The 23,075-nt window shown below is 44.8% G+C and overlaps 1 protein-coding gene across 3 annotated transcripts in view; it reads left to right on the top strand.

Annotated features, from left to right (window-relative positions):
* The window catches only part of USH2A (usherin), a 1,021,568-nt gene that overhangs the window by 467,068 nt on the left and 531,425 nt on the right, over nt 1-23,075 (top strand). For all 3 annotated transcript variants that reach the window (XM_056568336.1, XM_056568335.1, XM_056568334.1), the window contains 2 exons: nt 1,368-1,481; nt 15,062-15,223. In XM_056568336.1, the coding sequence (XP_056424311.1) occupies nt 1,368-1,481; nt 15,062-15,223 (276 nt within the window). The remainder of the gene's footprint in view (nt 1-1,367; nt 1,482-15,061; nt 15,224-23,075) is intronic.

The raw sequence follows: 23,075 nt of genomic DNA, 5'->3' as shown, positions 1-23,075 counted from the left end.
TTATTTATTTGTCACATGACTATATTTTTGGCCATCTTGCAATAGATTTCTAGGAGTGCTGGCTCCATGACATGTATACACAGTTTAACTTGAAATCAAATGACCCTCAGACTAAAACTTTAGGTTGTGAGACTTTGCACATTAACAGCATCAGTCCAGGGAAATACACTGAGTTGCATGCACTGGTGGTTTTGCAGCTGTCACTTAATTGTTAAAATGTTAAAATCTTGCTACAAACAGTACAGTGGGGCAGATGTATTGTTACTAAAGCACAATGTTATATTATCACTTAAAAACCTAGAGTACAGTATATACCTTTGTTCCCGATTATTATGTGTTTTACACATTTTTGCACCTAACTTGACGAAAAAGGCTTAAATGGGTACTCCGCCCCTGATCGCGGGGGTCCGGCCACTGGGACCCCCATGATCTCTGGGCCGGCACCCCGTCGTTCTGAACATCATGTTAAGAATGCTGGCTTTGGACTTCCATGGTGGTGAGTTCACGCATTGTGCCCTCTATTCAGGTCTTTGCCGCCGAGGTGCCAGCCCTAAGATTGAGGGGCTCCCAGCACCCGGACACCCTGCATTCCCCTTTGTATAGGGGATAAGATATCGGGGATAAGATATCTAGGGGCAGAGTACCACTTTGATGATGATGGACTGTGGCTTGAGTGTGAGATTATGTACTACTAAATGTTGACATAAAGTAAGAAAAACTAAAAGGAGATCTGAACTTAAGAAAGTCTAAAGATACACCAGATTAATCAAACAGCTTGAGCCCCTCCGATAAATCTGGTGTATTTTTTTAAGAATGTCTAGCCTGAAACTGGCCTTGGAAGTTTAGATGTTGGCCAAATGTTTCTTCAGCTGACAGATATCTCTCCCTAACCCCTAGTCCCCCTGCCCTCCTCCACATATATGCATGCTTGCCTCAACTGAGTGTGCATGTACTTAGAATGGAAATAAGGGAGGAAGCTGCTGTTAGAAACCTCTGGGGGAGGGGGAGGCTTATCTCTCAAAGAACAAACATTGTGTATGTTGAAGTCCAAGAAGCCCATCAGTTCTGTCCCCTATTATCTGCCATTGAGGTAGAGTTGGGAGAACCCTGTGTACCTGTCTAATGTCTATGGCCAGATTATATCTCTACTGTCTTGCTCAGCCTTGTTCACTTGAATTCAGCTGAGCTGCAATACCAGACACAGTCAATAGAGAAGGATGGCGCTAGTTCTGAAAAAAAAATGTTTCTAATTTCAGACAATCCAATGGGATGTTCTCCATGTCATCTACATATACATCATTGACCCTTGTTCTCTACCAGTCGTGGCCTATGCTCTAAGTACATTTCCTTGTCTTTTCTCTCCTCAGGCACCCTGACAGGCTTAGCGCCCTTTACGAAATACGCGGTAACGTTATCCGTGTGCACTATATCTGGATGCAACGTGAACTCCCGTGTTCTGAACATCACCACTCTCCAAGAAGGTAAAGTAATTCCAAAGGTCTTGACTTCCACATTTGAGTCATGAATAATAAAACAGAGGATCTAAATGCTGCCCGGCCATTTGCCGGAGAACCAGAACCTAATTTGATGACAGAGTGCATTGCCAGAGCGTAATTGCTTCATTTTTTTGGGGGGTGCGAAAATGAATCAAACTCCATACCCTTTAATGACATGCATCTTTAATAGCTGTAATGCAGATTAATGGGCTTTTTAATTGCTGTTACATTGTTCATGCAAGAGCCTTGTCATTAATACGAAGCATCTGAAAGATTAATGAAAGCTTCCTCGCTTTACTATGGCTGAGAAGTAAATCTACAGACAGTCTGACTAAAAAGAATTGATTGTATGGCACAGTATGAAACCCAGTATCAAATGCTCTCTTTCTATGGTCTCTTTTAAGTGCTAAAGACTGGTACAGGCAACAATTATTCCAACTTAGCGGAGCTACCAAATGCCAATTGCCATTCAAATTAATAATTTTAGCATGTGCGCTATTAATCAGATATAATTCTGGTCTGTCTGAGGCCGCCAACAACAACTTCCTTTTTTAATGTAAAATTAGCAAATGTATTTATGAGGCTCTGTTCACACAACTGTCCGGTGCAGTTCTGACACATTTGATGGTGGGACCCCAATAGTTCCTAGTGGGGGCTGTCAGGCGCCATTGGTGTTTATCATGCTGCCTTGTGGCTTACTACATAGATGCGAACATAGACTAAAGGGGTAGTCTGGCGATAAAAACGTATCCCCTATCCACAGGGCAGTGCTTGGCTCTCTTGGGTGCTCCAATACAAATGAATGGAGCATGTGCCATCTGTAGCACGCGCTCCTATCAGAGAGCAGAGGAGCCGGACAGGAGATTGCAGGGGGTATTAATGTGCCAATCTGGGGGAGAGCCAAGGCTCTGTACAGACACCCCAGTGGTCTGACCCCCTGCGATCTATAACTTATCCCCTATCCTGCAGATAGGGGATGAGTTTTTTGCCACGAGACTTCTCCTTTACACCAAAACGTATCTTAAAGTTAGAGCCATAGATGAAAAGTAACCTAAGGAAAAAATTACAAAATTAAGACTGAAAAAATAAGGTTCCAGGAATATTATGCCAGTTAAAATGCTGTGTAAACCTAGGCCTCATGCACACTGCAGATTTCAGGATTATTTTATTATATAGGTTAACAATTGCACTTGGCCAGGCTGTAATGCTGCTCTCTGGTTAGTGAGAAGTTTCAGGCTCTGGACCAATCAGCTGCTTAGGCCGAGTATTTAGTTTCCTCCTCAGCATTCTGGCTGGGCTCCTGATTTGCTCCTGTTCTGTTTGCCTTAAATGTAGCTATGTCTGCACGTGTTGCTGTTTTAGTCTTCCTTGTATTCCTGCTTGTGTTTTTTACTTGGTATAGGTCTGACTCGTTGTTTTCCTTGATTTGTCACTTGCCTTGTGTGTTAATACTTAACCATGGCATATATCTGATTTGTTTCTTTCCTTGATTTGCCACTTGCTGTTCGTGCTTGTACTTCTGGTTTATTTTGTTGGAACCTAAACATGTCTTCTGACCTGTATACCTGTATCCTGTATCAGTTTGTCGGTACTCTGAATACCTGCAATTATGTATTCTTAGTTCCCTGTTTGTCAGTGCTCTGTATATCTGCCGTTTTATCTTCCTCATTCCCTGTTTTTCAGTACTCTTGGTTAACCCTATATATCCTGACCTGTTTCCCTGACTATCACTGTTTTGTTTTGACTGTTAAAGCACCTGTACTCTAGTCCAGCGCAGGGACTGTCACCTAGTTGAGAGTCCATTATGTATGGATTGTCAAGTAGTCACAGACAGTAGTCTGGGTGAGAGCAGGGCCTCATTATTCCCTGCCCGACGTGACATATAGATAGTAAAATGGAATATCTTTAAAAATATAAAAACATAACATAAAAACTTAATTTGAACAATAGGTAATTTTCTGATGACACATTCCCTTTAAGGACAATTCAGACACTAGAACAGACTGCAGATACTTACCTCTCCTTTATCTTGCAACTTCCATTTCCCTCCCCAACACTGACAGTACAGAGAGATGAAGAGACTAGAGTTGAGCAAGATTTAAAAAAAAAAGGCTAACCTACCTTTCGGAATGTGTTCGGTTCGTGGCATAGCGCAACTAAGCTTAGAGAATCTGCTGGTTTACTATAACATCTTGCTCAGCAAGGAATGAGCTAAGTAGTGCTGCTGAGCAAAGCTAGTTAAATCCTTGAGGGGGGAGTATGCATTATACAGGCATCTATAAGGCAGTGAAGAGAGTGATACTTACCATCCCATCGCTGATCCGGGATCTTCTTGTGTAGACCCACATCTAATGGTGATGTCACGAGGGGCAAAGCTACACAAGAAGAGGCTTGGACTAGCGACAAGATGGTAACTATCATCCTCTTCACTGTAGCCATATAGATGGCTGTTTAATGTATGAATCTCCCTCCCCTCATCCCCCAAGGAGTAGTGCCGCTCAGCAGCAGTAATTAACTCCGACCTTGCTGGGCTGAGCTGTACCCATGGCTGTTAGCTGCGGGCACAGCTCAGGTCTCACATTGTCATATTCGTGCAAGCTGGGTAATGTTCTAAAGTTTGGCGGGCCACAAACTCCCCATAGTTCGGATCAAATCTGGGTTTCGTGAGGCTTGGCTCGCCCAACTCTAGAGAAGATCTACATTAAGATTTATAAAAATTTTATCTAACAAATCGGTCTTCAATTTAGTATTGTTAGAGTGCTGATTCCCTGTAGAAGTAATATGAGGCTCTGGACCAGTGTCTCACAACCAGGGTGCCTCTGGCCGTTGCAAAACTACAACTCCCAGTTGCTGCATGCTGGGAGTTGCAAATTTGTAACAGCCAGAGACACCATGGTTGGGAAAAAATTGCCTTACCAGACTTCCCTAAGGAATTGGAAACAGTCTTTCACAAGACTGAAATAACCGGCGGCTGATTGATAACAATTGTATTTGGATAGCATACTGAGAGTTGTAGTCCTACACATTGTTATCCTTTTGTGGTTGACAAAATATACTCTGCGCTGTCAAATGAAGCTAAAAATACAATCACGTAACAATGAGCTACTTAAGGCACTTGCTTTTAATGCAAATATGCATACTAAAATAAGGCATCGGCATCTGAATTGCAAATAAATTGGAAAAAAAAAGCCCTGTTAGATTAATGCAGCGGCACTATCCAATAGGCCATGGTTATGCAGGAATAGATTTCCGTACAGAAATCAAATACCACGACTGAAAGCTTTGTGTTTTTACCTCTACAACGAGCCGACACAAAGTCAATGTACTGTGTTTCTATTTTATTCCATTGCACTAACAGGCAGAAAATGGATGCAAAATGGTAATGCACCGCTAGAATCTGCATATCTTTAGCTTTCGCTTGCATGATGGCATTTTAATAGGCTGCAATGATTATTCTTGAAGGCAATGTAGCTTGATTAGCTGATGGATAAATGAGATATTAGTACAGGTAATGTGCCGTATTAGGGGGATTATCGCACACATATTCTAATCCTGGTCATATACTCCGTAATATTGTTACAAGTAGCGGGTTATGTTACTAGAGATGTGACTAGCAAATGATCACAGTGGTATTATATTATATAAAATAAGCTCACCTTGAAATGAAAAATAATTAAAACTACTTTAACACTGCCCCCTTTATGAAAGTATATAATTTATATAGTAAATTATAAGAATATTATAATTAATCATATGTACAAGTACATAAATTGTATAACGGAAAATAACTACTATAATATTGCCTACTATGTACAAGCATATAACTAGGGATGAGCAAATCGAATATGATGAATCCGAAATCGTTACGAATTTCAGGAAAAATTTGATTTGCAATGAATACGAATATCGCCACGATTCTATCGCGCGTATCATTTCATTAAACTTCAGCAGAAATTCAGCTCAAGCACAAATCCACCCTAGGAGCACTGATAGGGAAGGGAGTGAGATTGAGAGAGAGAGTACAATTTTGGGTGTAGTACACAGCGACTGTGTGCTGCAGCACTGGTGTGTACTGCTGGTGTAGTGCACAAATACTTTTTAAGCGTACTGTAGCGCATTTTTCTGCCTTCATAAGTGCATACCACATACGTACATCTAAGTGGTGTACTATTTTGTTCCTGTTAAAGTCTCGAGGGCCTAGATATTGTGAAAGGCCAGGCAAAAGTACTCACCGGCTGGTGTTGTACACAATTACTTTTTTAAGCGTACTGTAGCGCATTTTTCTCCCCTCATAAGTTCATACCACATACGTACATCTAAGTGGTGTACTATTTTGTTCCTGTTAAAGTCTCAAGGGCCTAGATACTGTAAAAGGCCAGGCAAAAGTACTCATCAGCTGGTGTTGTACACAATTACTTTTTTAAGCGTACTGTAGCACATTTTTCTGCCCTCATAAGTGCATACCACATACGTACATCTAAGTGGTGTACTATTTTGTTCCTGTTAAAGTCTCAAGGGCCTAGATATTGTGAAAGGCCAGGCAAAAATACTCACCGGCTGGAGTTGCACACAAATACTTTTTTAAGCATACTGTAGCGCATTTTTCTGCCCTCATAAGTGCATAGCACATACGTACATCTAAGTGTTGTACCATTTTGTTCCTGATAAAGTCTTAAGGGCCTAGGTACTGTAAAAGGCCAGCCAAAAGTACACACCCGCTGCTGTTCTAAACAAATAATGTTTTAAGCATAGGGAAGCCTAATGTACTCCTCTAATATACACACCAAGTATGTCAGGATGAAAAGTGCCAGGGTGTGCACAGAGGAGTGTCAGAGGCCTAAATTCATCAGGCACAGGCAGAGGTCGCAGAAGACTAGGGGCGAGTGGCAGCAAGAGTCGCAGCGAGAGGCCTGATCTCCCGATATCAGCTTGCAGTCATTTCATCCACTTCATCACGGTCATCCACTTAATCACAAGTGACATCTGATACCCCCAGTCAACAGTCGATGGGTTCCTCAGACACAACCCTCAGTTGGCATGGTCTGGGAGCAGTCCCTGTCCTCCCATTGCCTCTTTCCTATGCTGTTCCCTCCCCTACAGAAGTATCTTATTCTGTGGGTTTAGCTCCACTATTTAGTGAGGACTATCTACTAGAGGACAGTCAGCAGCTACTGCCCAGCCAAGAAGTGGAGGAGACATCCACTGCTTCCTCCGCTAGGTGGGCAAGTAGTAAAGAGGAGAGTGACGTGGAAGGTGGTATTGCCAGCATTCAGGGTCCTAAAGCAGACACTGTTGAGGGATCTGAGGAGTAGTGATGTCACGAACATACAATTTTCGGTTCGCGAACGGCGAACGCGAGCTTCCGCAAATGTTGACTTCAATGGGCAGCCGAATTTAAAACCCACAGGGACTCTTTCTGGCCACAACAGTGATTTAAAAGTTGTTTCAAGGGGCCTAATACCTGGACTGTGGCGTGCCGGAGGGGATCCATGGCAAAACTCCCATGGAAAATTACATAGTTGATGCAGAGTCTGGTTTTAATTCATAAAGGGCATAAATCACCTAAGATTCCTAAATTCTTTGGAATAACGTGCTGTAGCCCCCTTTAGGCAGCACATAGAGCCCCCTTTAGGCATCACATAGTTAGATCCCCCCTTTAGGCAGCACATAGATTCCCCCATATTAGTCAGCACATAGGTAGAGCCTCCCTTTAGGCAGCACATAGAGCCCCCTTTAGGCAGCACATAGTTAGATCCCCCCTTTAGCCATAACATAGTTAGATCCCCCCTTTAGGCAGCACATAGATTCCCCCATGTTAGGCAGCACATAGAGCCCCCCTTTAGGCAGCACATAGAGCCCCCCTTTAGGCAGCACATAGATTCCCCCATATTAGGCAGCACATAGTTAGAGCCTCCCTTTAGGCAGCACATAGAACTACCTTTAGGCAGCACATAGATTCCCCCATATTAGGCAGCACATAGTTAGAGCCCCCCTTTAGGCAGCACATCGAGCCCCCTTTAGGCAGCACATATTTAGATCCCCCCTTTAGGCAGCACTGGTTTTATTTCACAGCCAAAAAAGGTATTTTTTTTATTTTTATTTGAACAACTGTCACACCAAATGTGATTTACACTAGTGTGACAATGAGCAAAAAAGGTTGCCAGCGGAGTTCCCCTTTTAAGCAGAGGTCCCCAACCAGGGTGCCTCCAGCAGTTGCAAGACACACGGACTGAACTTATAGCCCTTTTAATACTGTAGTTAGTTGCTTGAAGGAACTTAAGTTTTACATTGGAGTACCTCTTTTAACCAGCGGTTCCCTCCCAACCAGGGTGCCTCCAGCTGTTGCAAGACACACGGACTGATATTTGAGCCCTAAAAAGGGCTTTTTTGGGTGCTGTCCTTAAAGCAGATGTTAGACTAGTGCTTTAGGAGTAAAGTGGACCCTAAATACACCACCTAGCAGCAACCGAGCTATCGCTTTCCCTATACAGCAGGAGCAGCTACTCTGACCCTCCACTTTCTAAGCCTGCAGCATGCCGAATGAAGGTAAAATGGCGTCCGTACAGAAGGTAGGAGGGTCTGGAAGGGAGGGACTGCTGCTGATTGGCTGTAATGTGTCTGCTGACTCTGACTCACAGGGTCAAAGTTTACTGCAATGTTAAAGTATAGGGGGCGAATCGAACTTCACTTAAGTTCGCCGGGAACTGTTCGCCGTCGAACAATTCGCAACATCTCTACTGAGGAGGATATCAGTGACATGCAGACATTTGTTGATGATGATGAAGCCGATCGCAATTTGGAGCCGGGTGCAGAAGGGGCTTTACCATCATCAGGAGAAGAGGGTTGCAGGTTGCCGTGAGGCCGCAGCTGAGCCAGCAAGTTTGTAGCATGGTTGGCAGTCAGCATGGAGGCAGAAGTTGAAATTCTGGAGCCAAACGTGCCCGGGGGAGACCACCCCGTGCCGCAGCCTACCTTCCCAGGAGGTAGTGGAACAGGGGTTCCTGGAGACGGCGGCAGTAGCAGTCAATTAGTGTGGACTGTTGGTGGGAAAATCAGCTACTCGGCAGTGTGGCAATTTTTCATCAAGCATTCGGAGGAGGTTAAAATAGCCACATGCAAGATGAGTCGGCAGAAGGTAAAACGTGGCCGGGGTCCCAATGTTGGCACCACGGCCCTGTGTTAACATATGCTGCGTGGCCTGGGAGAACTGTGGCTCCAATGTGGTTGTCCAGCCTGCTGCATCACCCAGTGGCGCACGGATCCTTGTTTAAGCCAGCTAAGGCTCCACCACCTCAGCCGAAGGGATCTGTGTGTCATACCCTCCTTCTGTCGCTCCAGATGCTCCTGCTCCTCCTAATTTGATCAGTCATTCCGCCAGCAATCCATCGGCTAAGCTATGTCCAAGAGACAACATTATGCGCTCACTCATTCAACGGCGCAGAAGCTGAATGTGCTCCTGTCCAAGTTGCTGGTGCTGCAGGCTCTCCCTTTTCAATTGGTGGACTCTGCATCTTTTAGAGAACTGATGGCTTGTGCCGAGCTGAGGTGGAGAGTCCCAAGCTGTCATTTCTTTGCAAAGAAGGCAGTACCAGCCCTAAACAATTTTGTGGAAGAGAAGGTGGGCCAGTCCTTGAGCCTGTCGGTGTGAACCAAAGTGCAAAGCAGCGCCGACATCTGGAGTAGTGTTGAGCGCGAATATTCGCAACTTGAATATTTATTGCGAATTTCGCATATTCATGAATATGGCAAATATAACACTATATATTTGCAATTATGAATATTTCTCTAGTCTGGAGTTTTAACTATGGTCAGGGACAATACATGTCCTTTACGGCCCACTGGGTGAATATGGTTTCTGCACAGCAACATGGACAGGTCACGCCGCTTCTTCCTCCACGCTCTCAGGAGCAGTACCAGCTCCATAAGCAGCAGCCTAAGATTACAGTCGCTAATGAGTAGCTTTCTTCACCCGCATAGTGAAGCAACTCATCAGCAGCAGGTAGACCTGGAGCAGGACCTGAACCAGCAGGTGGTGGCATACCTTGACATGCCCATGCCAACACACCTTGAAGATCCGCTGGACTTCTGGGCAGCCAAACTTGATTTGTGGCCACAACTAGCAGAGTTTGCCCTGGAAAAACTGTCCTGCCCGGCCAGTAGTGTGCCATCAAAGCGGGTGTTTAGTACAGCGGGAACCATAGTCGCCCCAAGGAGAACTCGTCTGTCCACGAAAAATTACAGACCTTTGTGAAGATGAATCAGGCATGGATCAGCCAGGATTTCCACCCACCAATGCCTGATGATTCAGAGTAGATTGACCATGGTACCACACCAACACTTCACAAATATGGATAGTGCAAAACAGATTTAAGGCGCTACTCCCCAGTTACAAACATTCCTCTGCATCAGACATTTTTATCACCCACCTTCGTACACGGTACTGGGATTGCCACCCACCGTACCACTCTGTCACCCAGTCACTTTCAGGACTTCTGATGCTGCTTTTGCCATGCCCTGGCTGTCTCATTCAGCCACCATATCGTCTCCTTATGCTGCCACGACCTCCAGGCAGTGTCATTTAGCCACCATATGTTCTCCTCATGCTGCCGCAAACTCCAGGCTGTGTAATTCCGCCACCATATGGTCTCCTCATGCTGCCACAAACTCCAGGCTGTGCCATTCAGCCACTATATGGTTTCTTCATGCTGCCGCAAACTCCAGGCAGTATCATTCAGCCACCATATGGTCTCATCATGCTGCTGCTACCTCCAGGCTGTGTGATTTAGCCACTATATGGTCTCCTCATGCTGTGGCAAACTCCAGGCTGTGTCATTAAATCACTATATGGTCTCCTCATGCTGCCGCAAACTCCAGACTGTGTCATTCGGCCACCATATGGTCTCCTCATGCTGCCGCCACCTCCGGGCTGTGTCATATAGCCACTATATGGTCTCCTCATGCTGCTTGTACATTACTTAAAATTTTTAAGGTAGCACTAGCTACCATAAATCTTCAATTTAAATTAGAAAATTCTTCTTTTAATCTTAGGGATTGTGAAGCCCTATTGTCTCATCAAGCTGTCACCACCTCAAAGCTTTGTCATTCAGCCACCATATGGTCTCCTTATGCTTCCGCTACCTCCAGGTTGTGTCATTCAGCCACTATATTGTCTCCTCATGCTGCTGGGACATTACCTAAACATTTTTATGGTATCGCTAGCTACCATAAATCTTCAATTTAAATTTGAAAATTCATCTTTTAATCTTAGGGATTGTGAAGCCCTATTGTCTACTCATGCTGTTGCCTACTCCAGGCTGTGTCATTCAGCCACTACATGGTCTCCACAAGCTACTTGTACATTACTTAAGGTTGCACTAGCTACCTTACTTTTTTAATTTAAGTTTGAAAATTCATCTTTTAATTTTAGGGATTGTGAGGCCCTATTGTCTCTTTAAGCTTCCGCCAACTCCAAGCTGTGTCATTGAGCCACTATGTGGTCTCCTCATGCTGCTGGGACATTACCTAAACATTTTTATGGTTGCACTAGCTACCATAAATCTTCAACTTAAATTTGAAAATGAATCTTTTAATCTTAGGCATTGTGAAGCCCTATTGTCTACTTATGCTGTCGCAAACTCCAGGCTGTGTCATTCAGCCACTATATGGTCTCCTCATGCTGCTTGTACATTACTTACAAATTTTTAAAGTTGCACTAGTTACCATAATCCTTCAATTTAAATTTGAAAATTCATCTTTTTATCTTAGGGATTGTAAGGCCCTATGGTCTCCTCCTCATGCTGCCGCCAGCTCCAGGCTATATTATTCAGCCACTATATGGTCTCCTCATGCTGCAGGGACATTACCCATTTTTATGGTAGCAATAGCTACCATAAATGTTCAATTAAAATTTGAATATTCATCTTTTAATCTTAGGGATTGTGAAGCCCTAGTGTCTCCTCATGCTGTCGCCAACTCCAGGCTCTGTCAATCAGCCACTATATGGTCTCCTCATGCTTCTGGGACATTACCTAAACATTTTTATGGTAGCACTAGCTACCATAAATCTTCAATTTAAATTTGAAAATTAATCTTTTTATCTTAGGAATTGTGAGGCCCTATGGTCTCCTCATGCTGCCGCCAACTCCAGGCTGTGTCATTCAGCCACTATATGGTCTCCGCATGCAGCTGCCAATTCCAGGCTGTCTCATTCTGCCAGATTATGGACTCCTACTCCATGCTACTGCCATCTCTAGGCTCTGTCATTGTTCCGCCATGTGACATGTGACTCCTTGTTGGATTTGATCTTTTGTGACCACACATTTTATTATTAAATCTAATCTTTAAATTTCTAAAAATCAATAGACCGATAACAATGAACCCTAACTAATTAAATGAAACATTTGCACTTTCACAGTCAGGAGGGCGCTGAGAGGCAGGGGCTGGAACAGGTGGTATCTCACCTGGTGGAGGACCTCCAGCTCGATGCTCACCAGAATGGGTACTCAAAATGTATTTAAAAATTCAAATTGAATAAAATAAAAATTAAATAAAAATTCTCTTTATTCTCTTCAATTTTGACGCCATATGGTCTCCCTGCTGCAAAATCCAGATGCTCTACAGCAGTGATTCTAATAGTGATGCCTGTAAACTGCATTTCATACAGAATCACAGTATTCTTTCACTAACACAGCACACTCCCTATGCGTGTTAGGACAATGCAAAGTGTTCTACACCCCTATTGAGGCTTTATGGTCTCCTCATGCTTCCATCACCTCCACTCTGTGTCATTCAGCCACTATATGGTCTCTTCATGCTGTCTCTACCTCCAGACTGTGTCATTCATCCACTATATTGTCTCCTCATGCTGCTGCAAACTCCAGGCTGTGTCATTCAACCACTATATGGTCTCCTCATGCTGCCGCAAACTCCAGGCTGTGTCATTCGGCCACCATATGTTCTCTTCATGCTGCCGCCACCTTCAGGCTGTGTCATTCAGCCACTATATGGTCTCCTCATGCTGCTTGTACATTATTTTAAAAAGTTTACGGTAGCACTAGCTACCATATATCTTTAATTTTAATGTGAAAATTCATCTTTTAATCTTAGGGATTGTGAAGCCCTATCGTCTCCTCCAGGCTGTGTCATTAAGCCACTATATGGTCTCCTCATGCTGCTTGTACATTACTTAAAAAAATTTAAGGTAACACTAGATACCATAAATCTTTAATTTAAATTTGAAAATGTGTCTTTTAATCTTAGGGATTGTGAAGCTCAATTGTCTCCTCTTGTTGTCCCCACCTCCAGGCTGTGTCATTCAGGCACTATATGGTCTCCTCTTGCTGCGATCAATTCCAGGCTGTTTCATTCTACCAGATTATGGTCTCCTCATGCTGCTGACACATCAGGCTCTGTCATTGTGCAGCCATGGGGCATGTGACTCCTTGTTGGATTTGGTCTTTTGTAACCACACATTTTATTATTAAATCTTTAATTTAAATTTAAAAAAAGTTGATCGAGCGATTACAATGAACCATAACTGTTAAAATGAAACATTCGCACTCTCAAAGTCAGGGGGGCACTGAGAGACAGGGGCTGGAACAGGTGGTATCTTGCCTGGCTGAGGACCTCCAGCTCGATGCTCACCAGAATGGGTACTCAAATTTTTTTATAAATTCAAATAAAATAAAATGAAAATTAAATAAAAATGATCTTTATTCTCTTCAATTTTGACACCATATGGTCTCCCTGCTGCCACATCCAGGCTCTCTGCAGCAGGGATTCTAATAGCGATGCCTGTAATCTGCATGTCAAACTGAATAACAGTAGTATTTCACTAACACAGCACACTCGCTATGCGTGTTAGGACATTGCAAAGTGTTCTACACCCCTATTGAGACTATTTGGTCTCTTCATGCTTCCGCCACTACCACGCTGTGTCATTCAGCCACTATATGGTCTCCTCATACTGATGCCACCTACAGGCTCTGTCATTGTGCCGCTGATCAAAATGTCATACTGAATAATAATATTATTTCACTAACCCAGCACACACCCTATTCATGTTACAGCAAGGCAAAGTGTTGTGCACCCCTATTGAGGCTCTCTGTAGGCCAGAAATAGACGTTTTTATTAGTGATTCGCTGCAAATGAATTCAGTATAAACCAAATTTTTTCGGAAAATTTGGCAAAACGGCTGAATCGATTTTTTTTCAAAAATTCGCTCATCTCTAAATAGAACTACTTTAATACTGTCTCCTATGTACAAGAATATAACTAATATAATACTATCCCTATGTACAAGAATATAACTACTATAATACTGCCTCTGTCTACAAGAATATAACTACAATAATATTGCTACTTATGTTCAAGAATTTTACTACTATAATACTGCCTCCTATATACAAGAATATAACTAATATAATAGTGCTCATATGCACTAGAATATAGCTACTATAATTCTGCTTCCTAGATATAAGAATATAACTAGTATAATACTGTTCCTATGCACAAGAATGTAACTACTAAAATATTGCCTTCTATGTAGAAGAATATAACTACTATAATACTGCTCATGTGAACAAGAATATAACTAATATAATATTGCCTCCTATGTACAAGAATATAACTGATATATTTTGCATATTTTGAACAAGAATATAACTACTATAATACTGCCCCTTTTTGTACAACAATATGACTGCTATAATACTGATGGCCTATAAACAAGAATATAACTACAATAGTACTGACTCATATGTACAGAAAAACGATGTACTTTCTACAAGAATATAACTACTATAATACTGCCTTCTATGTACAAAAATATGACTACTATAATGCACGAGACATAGAAATTAAACTTCAGCGCTCACCTATTTAAATAATCCAAGAGATTTATTTCACATCATCTTCATAAGAACAGCTGGCCATTGCAGGGAGAGGGGGAAGGAAACACGCTGCAGCGTGTACAAAAATATAACTACTATAATACTGCTCATATGTACAAGAATATAACTACTATAATACGGCTCATATGTACAAGAATATAACTATTATAATACTGTTCCTATACACAAGAATATAACTACTATAATACTGCTCTTATATACAAGAATATATCTACTATAATACTGCTTCTATCTACAAGAATATAACTATTATAATATTGGTCCTCTGTACAAGAATATAACTACTATAACACTGTTCCTATATACAAGAATATAACTACTATAATACTGCCTCCTATATACAAGAACATAACTACTATAATACTGCCTCCTATATACAAGAATATATCTACTATAATACTGCTCCTATATACAAGAATATAACTACTATAATACTGCCTCTTATATACAAGAATATAACTTCTATAATACTGCTCCTATATACAAGAATATAACTACTATAATACTGCCTCCTATGTGCAAGAATATAACTACTATATTGTTACAAATAAAAAATATGGCCATTACTATTCTTTTCTAGTCTTATATAGTTGCATATTTGCTCCAGACCTTCGTTTGTTCATACCTTATGATTTGTTTATTGTCTCTTTCCAGCACCAGGTGATGTCCAACCACCGACTGCAGAATCTCTTCCTTTTTCTTTATATCTAAACTGGTCTCCACCCAGGAACCCAAATGGAATTATCACAAGATACATTTTATACATGGATGGAGTTCAGGTTCACACTGGGAAAGAGACAGGATACATTGTTACCGGTAAGTAAGAATAATTTTCATAGCATAAGTGTTACACAATGCACTCCGGCCACTTGCGTGGGCCGTGAGCGCATTGCTCCCTTCTCCCCTGCTGCCGGCAGGGCTGGAATATGCATCGCGGGATGCGCCCGCATGCGAGTCCCTGCCCATCACTTACTACAATCCTCTGCCACCTCCTCCACTGTGTCTCAGCCACGTCGCCTAGGGCGTGCACACACCGGAGCTCTGAAATTTAAAGGGCCAGTATGCCCATAATTATGTGTAACACCTGACACTACTCTCTAAGTCCCTGCACCTCCCACACTTCCCTGCCAGATTTTCAGTGCCCCTAGCCTGAGATTAAGTATTCCTATTGACTGTTGCTTTGCCCGTGTATTTGACATTTCCGCTACGTTATTTGACTACGCACCTTTGCCGCCTGCCCTGACCTTCTGCTAAGTCTGACTATGCCTTGTTACGCCGAGCGCTCCGGGTCCCCGTTCCTCCCCGGAGCGCTCGCCTCATCCTCGCTACTACAGCGCCCCGGTCAGATCCACTGACCGGGTGCGCTGCGGTACCGCCTCCAGCCGGGATGCGATTCGCGATGTGGGTGGCGCCCGCTCGCGATGCGCACCCCGGCTCCCGTACCTGACTCGCTCTCCGTCGGTCCTGTCCCGGCGCGCGCGGCCCCGCTCCCTAGGGCGCGCGCGCGCCGGGTCTCTGCGATTTAAAGGGCCACTGCGCCGCTGATTGGCGCAGTGGTTCTAATTAGTGTGTTCACCTGTGCACTCCATGTATATACCTCACTTCCCCTGCACTCGCTCGCCGGATCTTGTTGCCCTTGTGCCTAGTGAAAGCATTCCCTTGTGTGTTCCTAGCCTGTGTTCCAGACCTCCTGCCGTTGCCCCTGACTACGATCCTTGCTGCCTGCCCCGACCTTCTGCTACGTCCGACCTTGCTTCTGTCTACTCCCTTGTACCGCGCCTATCTTCAGCAGTCAGAGAGGTTGAGCCGTTGCTAGTGGATACGACCTGGTCACTACCGCCGCAGCAAGACCATCCCGCTTTGCGGCGGGCTCTGGTGAATACCAGTAGTGACTTAGAACCGGTCCACTAGCACGGTCCACGCCAATCCCTCTCTGGCACAGAGGATCCACCTCCTGCCAGCCGGCATCGTGACAGTAGATCCGGCCATGGATTCCGCTGAGGTGCCGCTGTCAAGTCTTGCCGACATTTCCCTAATGATCACCCAACGAAATCACCAGCTGGCATACATGACCACCGTGACACAGCAACTGCAGTCACAGTTACAGCAGCTGCTGTCACTGACACAGCAGCTGCAACTGCAACAACCATCTCCTTTGCCGGCTCCTGCAACTCCTCCGCAGCGTCCGGCCGCTCCTAACCCCTGCTTGTCCCTGCCGGACAAATTTGATGGGGACTCTAGACTCTGCCGTGGTCTCCTTTCTGGAAAGGCCTTGTCTTGGGCCACACCGCTCTGGGACCGCAATGATCCTGCCACAGCCACAGTCCAGTCCTTCTTCGCTGAGGTCCGTGGTGTCTTCGAGGAGCCTGCCCGAGCTTCTTCTGCCGAGACTGCCCTGCTGAACCTGGCCCAGGGTGTTTCTTCCGTTGGCGAGTACGCCATTCAGTTCCGTGCTCTTGCTTCCGAGTTGTCCTGGAATAGTGAGGCCCTCTGCGCGACCTTTAAAAAAGGCCTATCCAGCAACATTAAAGATGTTCTGGCCGCACGAGAAACTCCTGCTAACCTACATGAACTCATTCATCTTGCCACTCGCATTGACATGCGTTCTTCCGGATGGCGTCTGGAGCTCCGCCTGGATATGGACTTTGTTCGCACGAGGCGTTTTTTCCCCCCGGCTCCTCTCTCCTCTGGTCCTCTGCAATCCGTTCCTGTGCCTCCTGCCGTGGAGGCTATGCAGGTTGACCGGTCTCGCTTGACACCTCAAGAGAGGACACAACGCCGCATGGAGAATCTTTGCCTGTACTATGCCGGTACCGAACACTTCCTGAAGGATTGTCCTATCCGTCCTCCCCGCCTGGAAAGACGTACGCTGACTCCGCACAAAGGTGACACAGTTCTTGATGTCAACTCTGCTTCTCCACGCCTTACTGTGCCTGTGCGGATATCTGCCTCTACCTTCTCCTTCTCTACTATGGCCTTCTTGGATTCCGGATCTGCAGGAAATTTTTTTTTGGCCTCTCTTATCAACAGGTTCAACGTCCCTGTGACCAGTCTTGCCAGACCCCTCTACATCAATTGTGTTAACAATGAAAGATTGGACTGTGCCGTGCGTTACCGCACGGAACCCCTCCTAATGTGCATCGGACCTCTTCACGAAAAAATTGAGTTTTTGGTCCTCAGGTTCTTTGGCCCCAAGAAGAGGGGGAGACCCAAGGGGGGGGATACTGTTACGCCGAGCGCTCCGGGTCCCCGTTCCTCCCCGGAGCGCTCGCCTCATCCTCGCTACTACAGCGCCCCGGTCAGATCCACTGACCGGGTGCGCTGCGGTACCGCCTCCAGCCGGGATGCGATTCGCGATGCGGGTGGCGCCCGCTCGCGATGCGCACCCCGGCTCCCGTACCTGACTCGCTCTCCGTCGGTCCTGTCCCGGCGTGCGCGGCCCCGCTCCCTAGGGCGCGCGCGCGCCGGGTCTCTGCGATTTAAAGGGCCACTGCGCCGCTGATTGGCGCAGTGGTTCTAATTAGTGTGTTCACCTGTGCACTCCATGTATATACCTCACTTCCCCTGCACTCGCTCGCCGGATCTTGTTGCCCTTGTGCCTAGTGAAAGCATTCCCTTGTGTGTTCCTAGCCTGTGTTCCAGACCTCCTGCCGTTGCCCCTGACTACGATCCTTGCTGCCTGCCCCGACCTTCTGCTACGTCCGACCTTGCTTCTGTCTACTCCCTTGTACCGCGCCTATCTTCAGCAGTCAGAGAGGTTGAGCCGTTGCTAGTGGATATGACCTGGTCACTACCGCCGCAGCAAGACCATCCCGCTTTGCGGCGGGCTCTGGTGAATACCAGTAGTGACTTAGAACCGGTCCACTAGCACGGTCCACGCCAATCCCTCTCTGGCACAGAGGATCCACCTCCTGCCAGCCGGCATCGTGACATGCCTGTGCCTCATCCTGTCTAGCCCAGTTACCTGTGGGGTTGTATCGGGGGTAGCAAACTGGGTGTTGCCTGCTGCAGCAAGTCCATCCTGCCTTGCAGCGAGCTCTGGTGAAGACCAGTGGCACTTTAGACTCTGCTCCCCGATATGGCCCGTGTCATCTGCCACACAGGTTGGAGGATCCACATCCAGCAGTGCTACTACCACTACCGTGAGTGTTACAGCAAGATCCGGCCATGGATCCCACTGGAGTTCCGCTGCCCGATAATCCATATCTCGCCTCTATCATGGTTCACTAGTCGCAGCAGTTGGCCCAGCAGGCACAACAGTTAAACCAATTGTCCGCCATGATGCAACAGTTGCTATCTGCTCAACAACAGCTGCAGCAGCCACAGCCTCCTCCTGCTCCAGTGTTGCCTCTCGCTTCTGCAGTCGTCTCGGGATCTATGCTCCGTTTGTCTTTTCCTAAGAAGTATGAGGGGAATCCCAAGTCTTGCTGTGGATTCGTGACACAGTGCTCCATGCGCATAGAACTAACGGTGGAACAGTTCCCTTCGGAACGAGCAAAGGTGGCCCTTGTTGTCAGTCTCTTAACCGGAAGGGACCTGGCCTGGGCAACCCCGCTATGGGATCACAGTGATCCACTCACTAATCTCCAGGCTTTTCTGTCAGAATTCCGAGAATTCTGAAGAACCTGCACGAGCTTGCTCCGCTGAGTCGGCTTTGCTGAGTCTTTCTCAGGGCAACTCCTCTGTGGGCGACTATGCCATCCAATTCCGTACCCTGGCATCGAAGTTATCCTGGAACAATGAAGTTCTTTGCGCCACTTTCAAGAGAGGACTTTCTAGCCATATCAAGAATGTCCTTATGCCTGGGTATTGCCCACCAGCCTGAATGAACTGATACAGTTGGGGTCTCGGATTGATATTCGTTTCTCTGAGTGACATGAGGAACTACTTCAAGAAAGGGAGTCTGTACGACCTTGGCGCTTTCCTTGCCTGGCACCTGTCTTCCAGCAACCACCGCAACCTTCTACATTGCCTCCCGCAGTGGAGGCTATGCAGGTGGAACGGTCTCGCCTGACCCTGCAGGAAAGAACCCGCTGACGAGCTGAGAATCTTTGCCTTTACTGTGCAAGTGCAGATCATTTCCTCAGAGATTGTCCTCTGCATCCACAGTCACAGGGAAATGCTCGCATCTAGGGTTTGTAGGAGAGGCATCCCTAGGTGTGAATGCCTCCTCACCACTTTTGAATATCACAGCTTTCTCTACCCTCCAAAGAGACTATTTTGGTTCTTGCCTTCCTGGACTCTGGTTCCGCAGGAAACTTTATCGATGCCTCCTGTGTACATAGGTATCGTCTGCCAGTATTCCATCTTCTGAAGCCTTTGTACATCTCATCGGTCAACGGGGAAAATCTGGCCTGCACTATCTTATTCCGCACAGAAACCTTATCTATGCAGGTTGGTGTTCTGAATAAGGAAATATTGTCCTTCTATGTACTTCCACATTGTACCTCCACTCTTGGCCTTCCTTGGTTACAACTACATGCCCTGCATCTTGATTGGAAGACTGGAGAAGTACTTCGTTGGGGAACCTACTGCTATAACAACTGTATTCATACCCTTCTATCCAAGTTGGTGCCTCCTTCTACTCCCCTGCCCGGTCTGCCATTTTTCCTTCAGGACTTTGCTGACGTCTTCAGTGAGAAACAAGCTGAAGTTTTACCACCACCTCGTCCCTACGATTGTCCTATCAACTTATTGCCCGGGACCACACCTCCTTGGGGCATGATTTACCCTTTGTCTGTACCCGTAACCAAGGCCATGTCGGATTACATCCAAGAAAATCTACAGAAAGGATTTAGCAGAAAGTCATCCTCCCCTGCCGGAGCAGGGTTCTTCTTCGTGGGAAAAAAGGACGGATCTTTGCGACCTTGCATTGACTACCGTGGCTTGAACAAGATTGCTGTCAAGAACCGCTACCCACGTCCTTTGATCTCGGAATTATTTGATCGTCTGCATGGAGCGAGGATCTTCTCCAAACTTGACCTTCATGGGGCCTATAATTTGATTTGCATACGAGGAGACAAATGGAAGACTGCGTTTAATACTTGTGATGGACATTTTGAGTATCTTGTGATGCTGTTAAGATAGGCTGCTGGTTAGGTCTTAAAATGTGCTTAACTGCCGCTGTATACTGCTGAGTGTCGACACAAGAAATAAACACCAGACAAAATGTTGGTATATATCTCCTATAGCATACTGGCTAAGGAGCTGTCCCAAGGAGTTCTGTTTATTATACAGAAGTACATTTTTTACAAAGCCAAGGAGCCAATAATTCCAGTAAACAACATATAAGTTTAAATAACTCCTAAAGCAAATCTAGTACAATACAAATACTTGAACAAATACATCTTTGGAGTTGTACAACTTAGAATTTAGGAGAATGATAATTTAGTCACTGCCCCTTGAAATAATGCTTCTTTAGCAGATATTATGAAGTAATAACTCTTAGGTGCTCTGTTGGCATGTGTACGGAAATATGTTTATTGCAGTTGTAGCTGATATTAAAATTCTCTGATACACGTGCTCAGACCAAATTACAGAAATAACGTAACAAGGATCTTAAAGGAAATCTGTCATCAGTTTCACCTGACCTAACCTGTCAGTACAGTGACACTGATGACAACAATCTTTGGTCCCGTTCCGTGCTCTGGTTCTCCCGCAATCCTCCGCCTTATCTTGTTTTCCGGGGCCGACTTGGAGCATGGGCGAAGCTTTCGTGACATCACGGCTGCTGTTTGCTAGCACCAGGAGTCGGACCCAGCAGGCAAACAACAGTGTTGAAGTCAGGAAGCTCCGCCCATGCTCCAAAACAGCCCCAGAATGGAAGACATGGTGGAAGATTGCTGGAGACCAGAACATGGAACAGCACCAGGTAAGTATGGTTGTCATCAGTGTCTCCTGCACTACCTGTCGGCACCGACAGGTTAGTGCAGGTGAAACCGATGACAGACTTCCTTTAACCTGACGCAGGATGTACAGGTACACCCTGAATCATGAATCCCTAAGGACTCAGAGCATACCTGTATGCCCTGATCCCGGTAATAGGGTTTAAACTGTTCTCACCAGAAGAGAATGAGTTAAACCCATGGCTAATGCAGGGAACCGCTGATCAGGCTGATAAGATTAACCCCTTAGACTGAACTAAAACTAAATTTAAAGGGGTATTCCAGGCCAAAACTTTTTTTTATATATCAACTGGCTCCGGAAAGTTAAACAGATTTGTATATTACTTCTATTAAAAAATCTTAATCCTTCCAATAGTTAATCCTTCCAATAAGCTAATAACTACTGGAAGGATTAAGATTTTTTAATAGAAGTAATTTACAAATCTGTGTAACTTTCCGGAGCCAGTTAATATATAAAAAAAAGTTTTGGCCTGGAATACCCCTTTAATCTGTCCTGGCAGCGGAGCTGATCGGGACTGTCGCGACAAAATCCTGATGTCCCAATCAGCTTACCGGACGACGCGTCCTCACCTGCCTCTCTGTTGTCCGATCGGCGATCTACTGCTCCGTGCCTGCTCAGCAGGCAGGAGCAGTAGAGCGCCAAGATCACGGATCATTGCTATGCTATGGCATAGCATTGATCAGTATATTCAATCAGAAGATTGCATGTTTTAGCCTCCTATTGGGCTTAAAGGGCTTAAAAAACAAAAAGAAAAAGTGTCAAAAAAAAGTTAATATAAGTTAATTAACCCCTTCCCTATTAAAAGTTTAAATCACCCCTCTTTTCCCATTTTTTTCATAAAATAATGTAATAAAGAATAAAAATAATCATATGTAGTGTTGTCGCTTGAGTAAATATCCGAACTATTAAAATATAAGGTTAGCTAAACCGCACGGTCGATGGAGTAAAATTGTGCATTTTTCGTCACTTCACGTACCATAAAAATATTAATAGAAAGCTATCAAAAAGTCCCATCAGAACTAAAGTGATACCGATAAAAACTAGAGACCACGGCGCAAAAAATGAGCCCTCATAAAGCTCCATATATGGAAAAATGAAAAGGTTATAGGGGTCAGAACATGCCAATTTTAAACATACCGATTTTGGTGCATAGAAACATAGAATGTGTTGGCAGATAAGAACCATTTGGCCCATCTAGTCTGCCCAATAATCTGAATCCTATCAATAGTCTTAGTCCTGGTCCTATCTTATATGAAGGATAAACTTATGCTATCCCATGCATTTTTAGTTTATATCTATATATTTTTTTAAGAATTAAAATAAAATAAAACCCATAAAAAATGGGTATCCTTGTAACCATTTGGATCTACAGAATAAAGATAATGGCTCTCATTTACTAAGAGTGTTGTGTAGGTTTCCTTGTGAGTTTTAATTCCCTACAATTTATTTTCCACGGTATTTACTAAGGTTTCCCTACATTTTCCACTTTCCCTACACTTTACTTTTTTTTTACACATGCTCTGATCTGTCGGGTTTTCCTCAGCTGAAATCCACCACATTTTATGTGAAAATCTTAGTAAATATGTTGGGTTTTTGTGAAAATGTCGGGAACACTCCCCTTTTCACAGACTACACCCCTTTTCCTGGCAGCCAACCCCTTTTTGGGGGTTTCTTAGCCAAAAGTATGCCTGTTTTTTGGCAGATACCTGCTGGTATTAAAATGCACATTAAAATGCACACAGAGGTATTGGAAGATGCAAAG

This window comes from Hyla sarda, chromosome 3 (genome assembly GCF_029499605.1).
Source record: "Hyla sarda isolate aHylSar1 chromosome 3, aHylSar1.hap1, whole genome shotgun sequence".
NCBI classification, from domain to species: Eukaryota; Metazoa; Chordata; class Amphibia; order Anura; family Hylidae; genus Hyla; species Hyla sarda.
The sequence above is the reverse complement of the archived record's forward strand: the minus strand, read 5'-3'. Positions and strand labels throughout refer to the sequence as shown.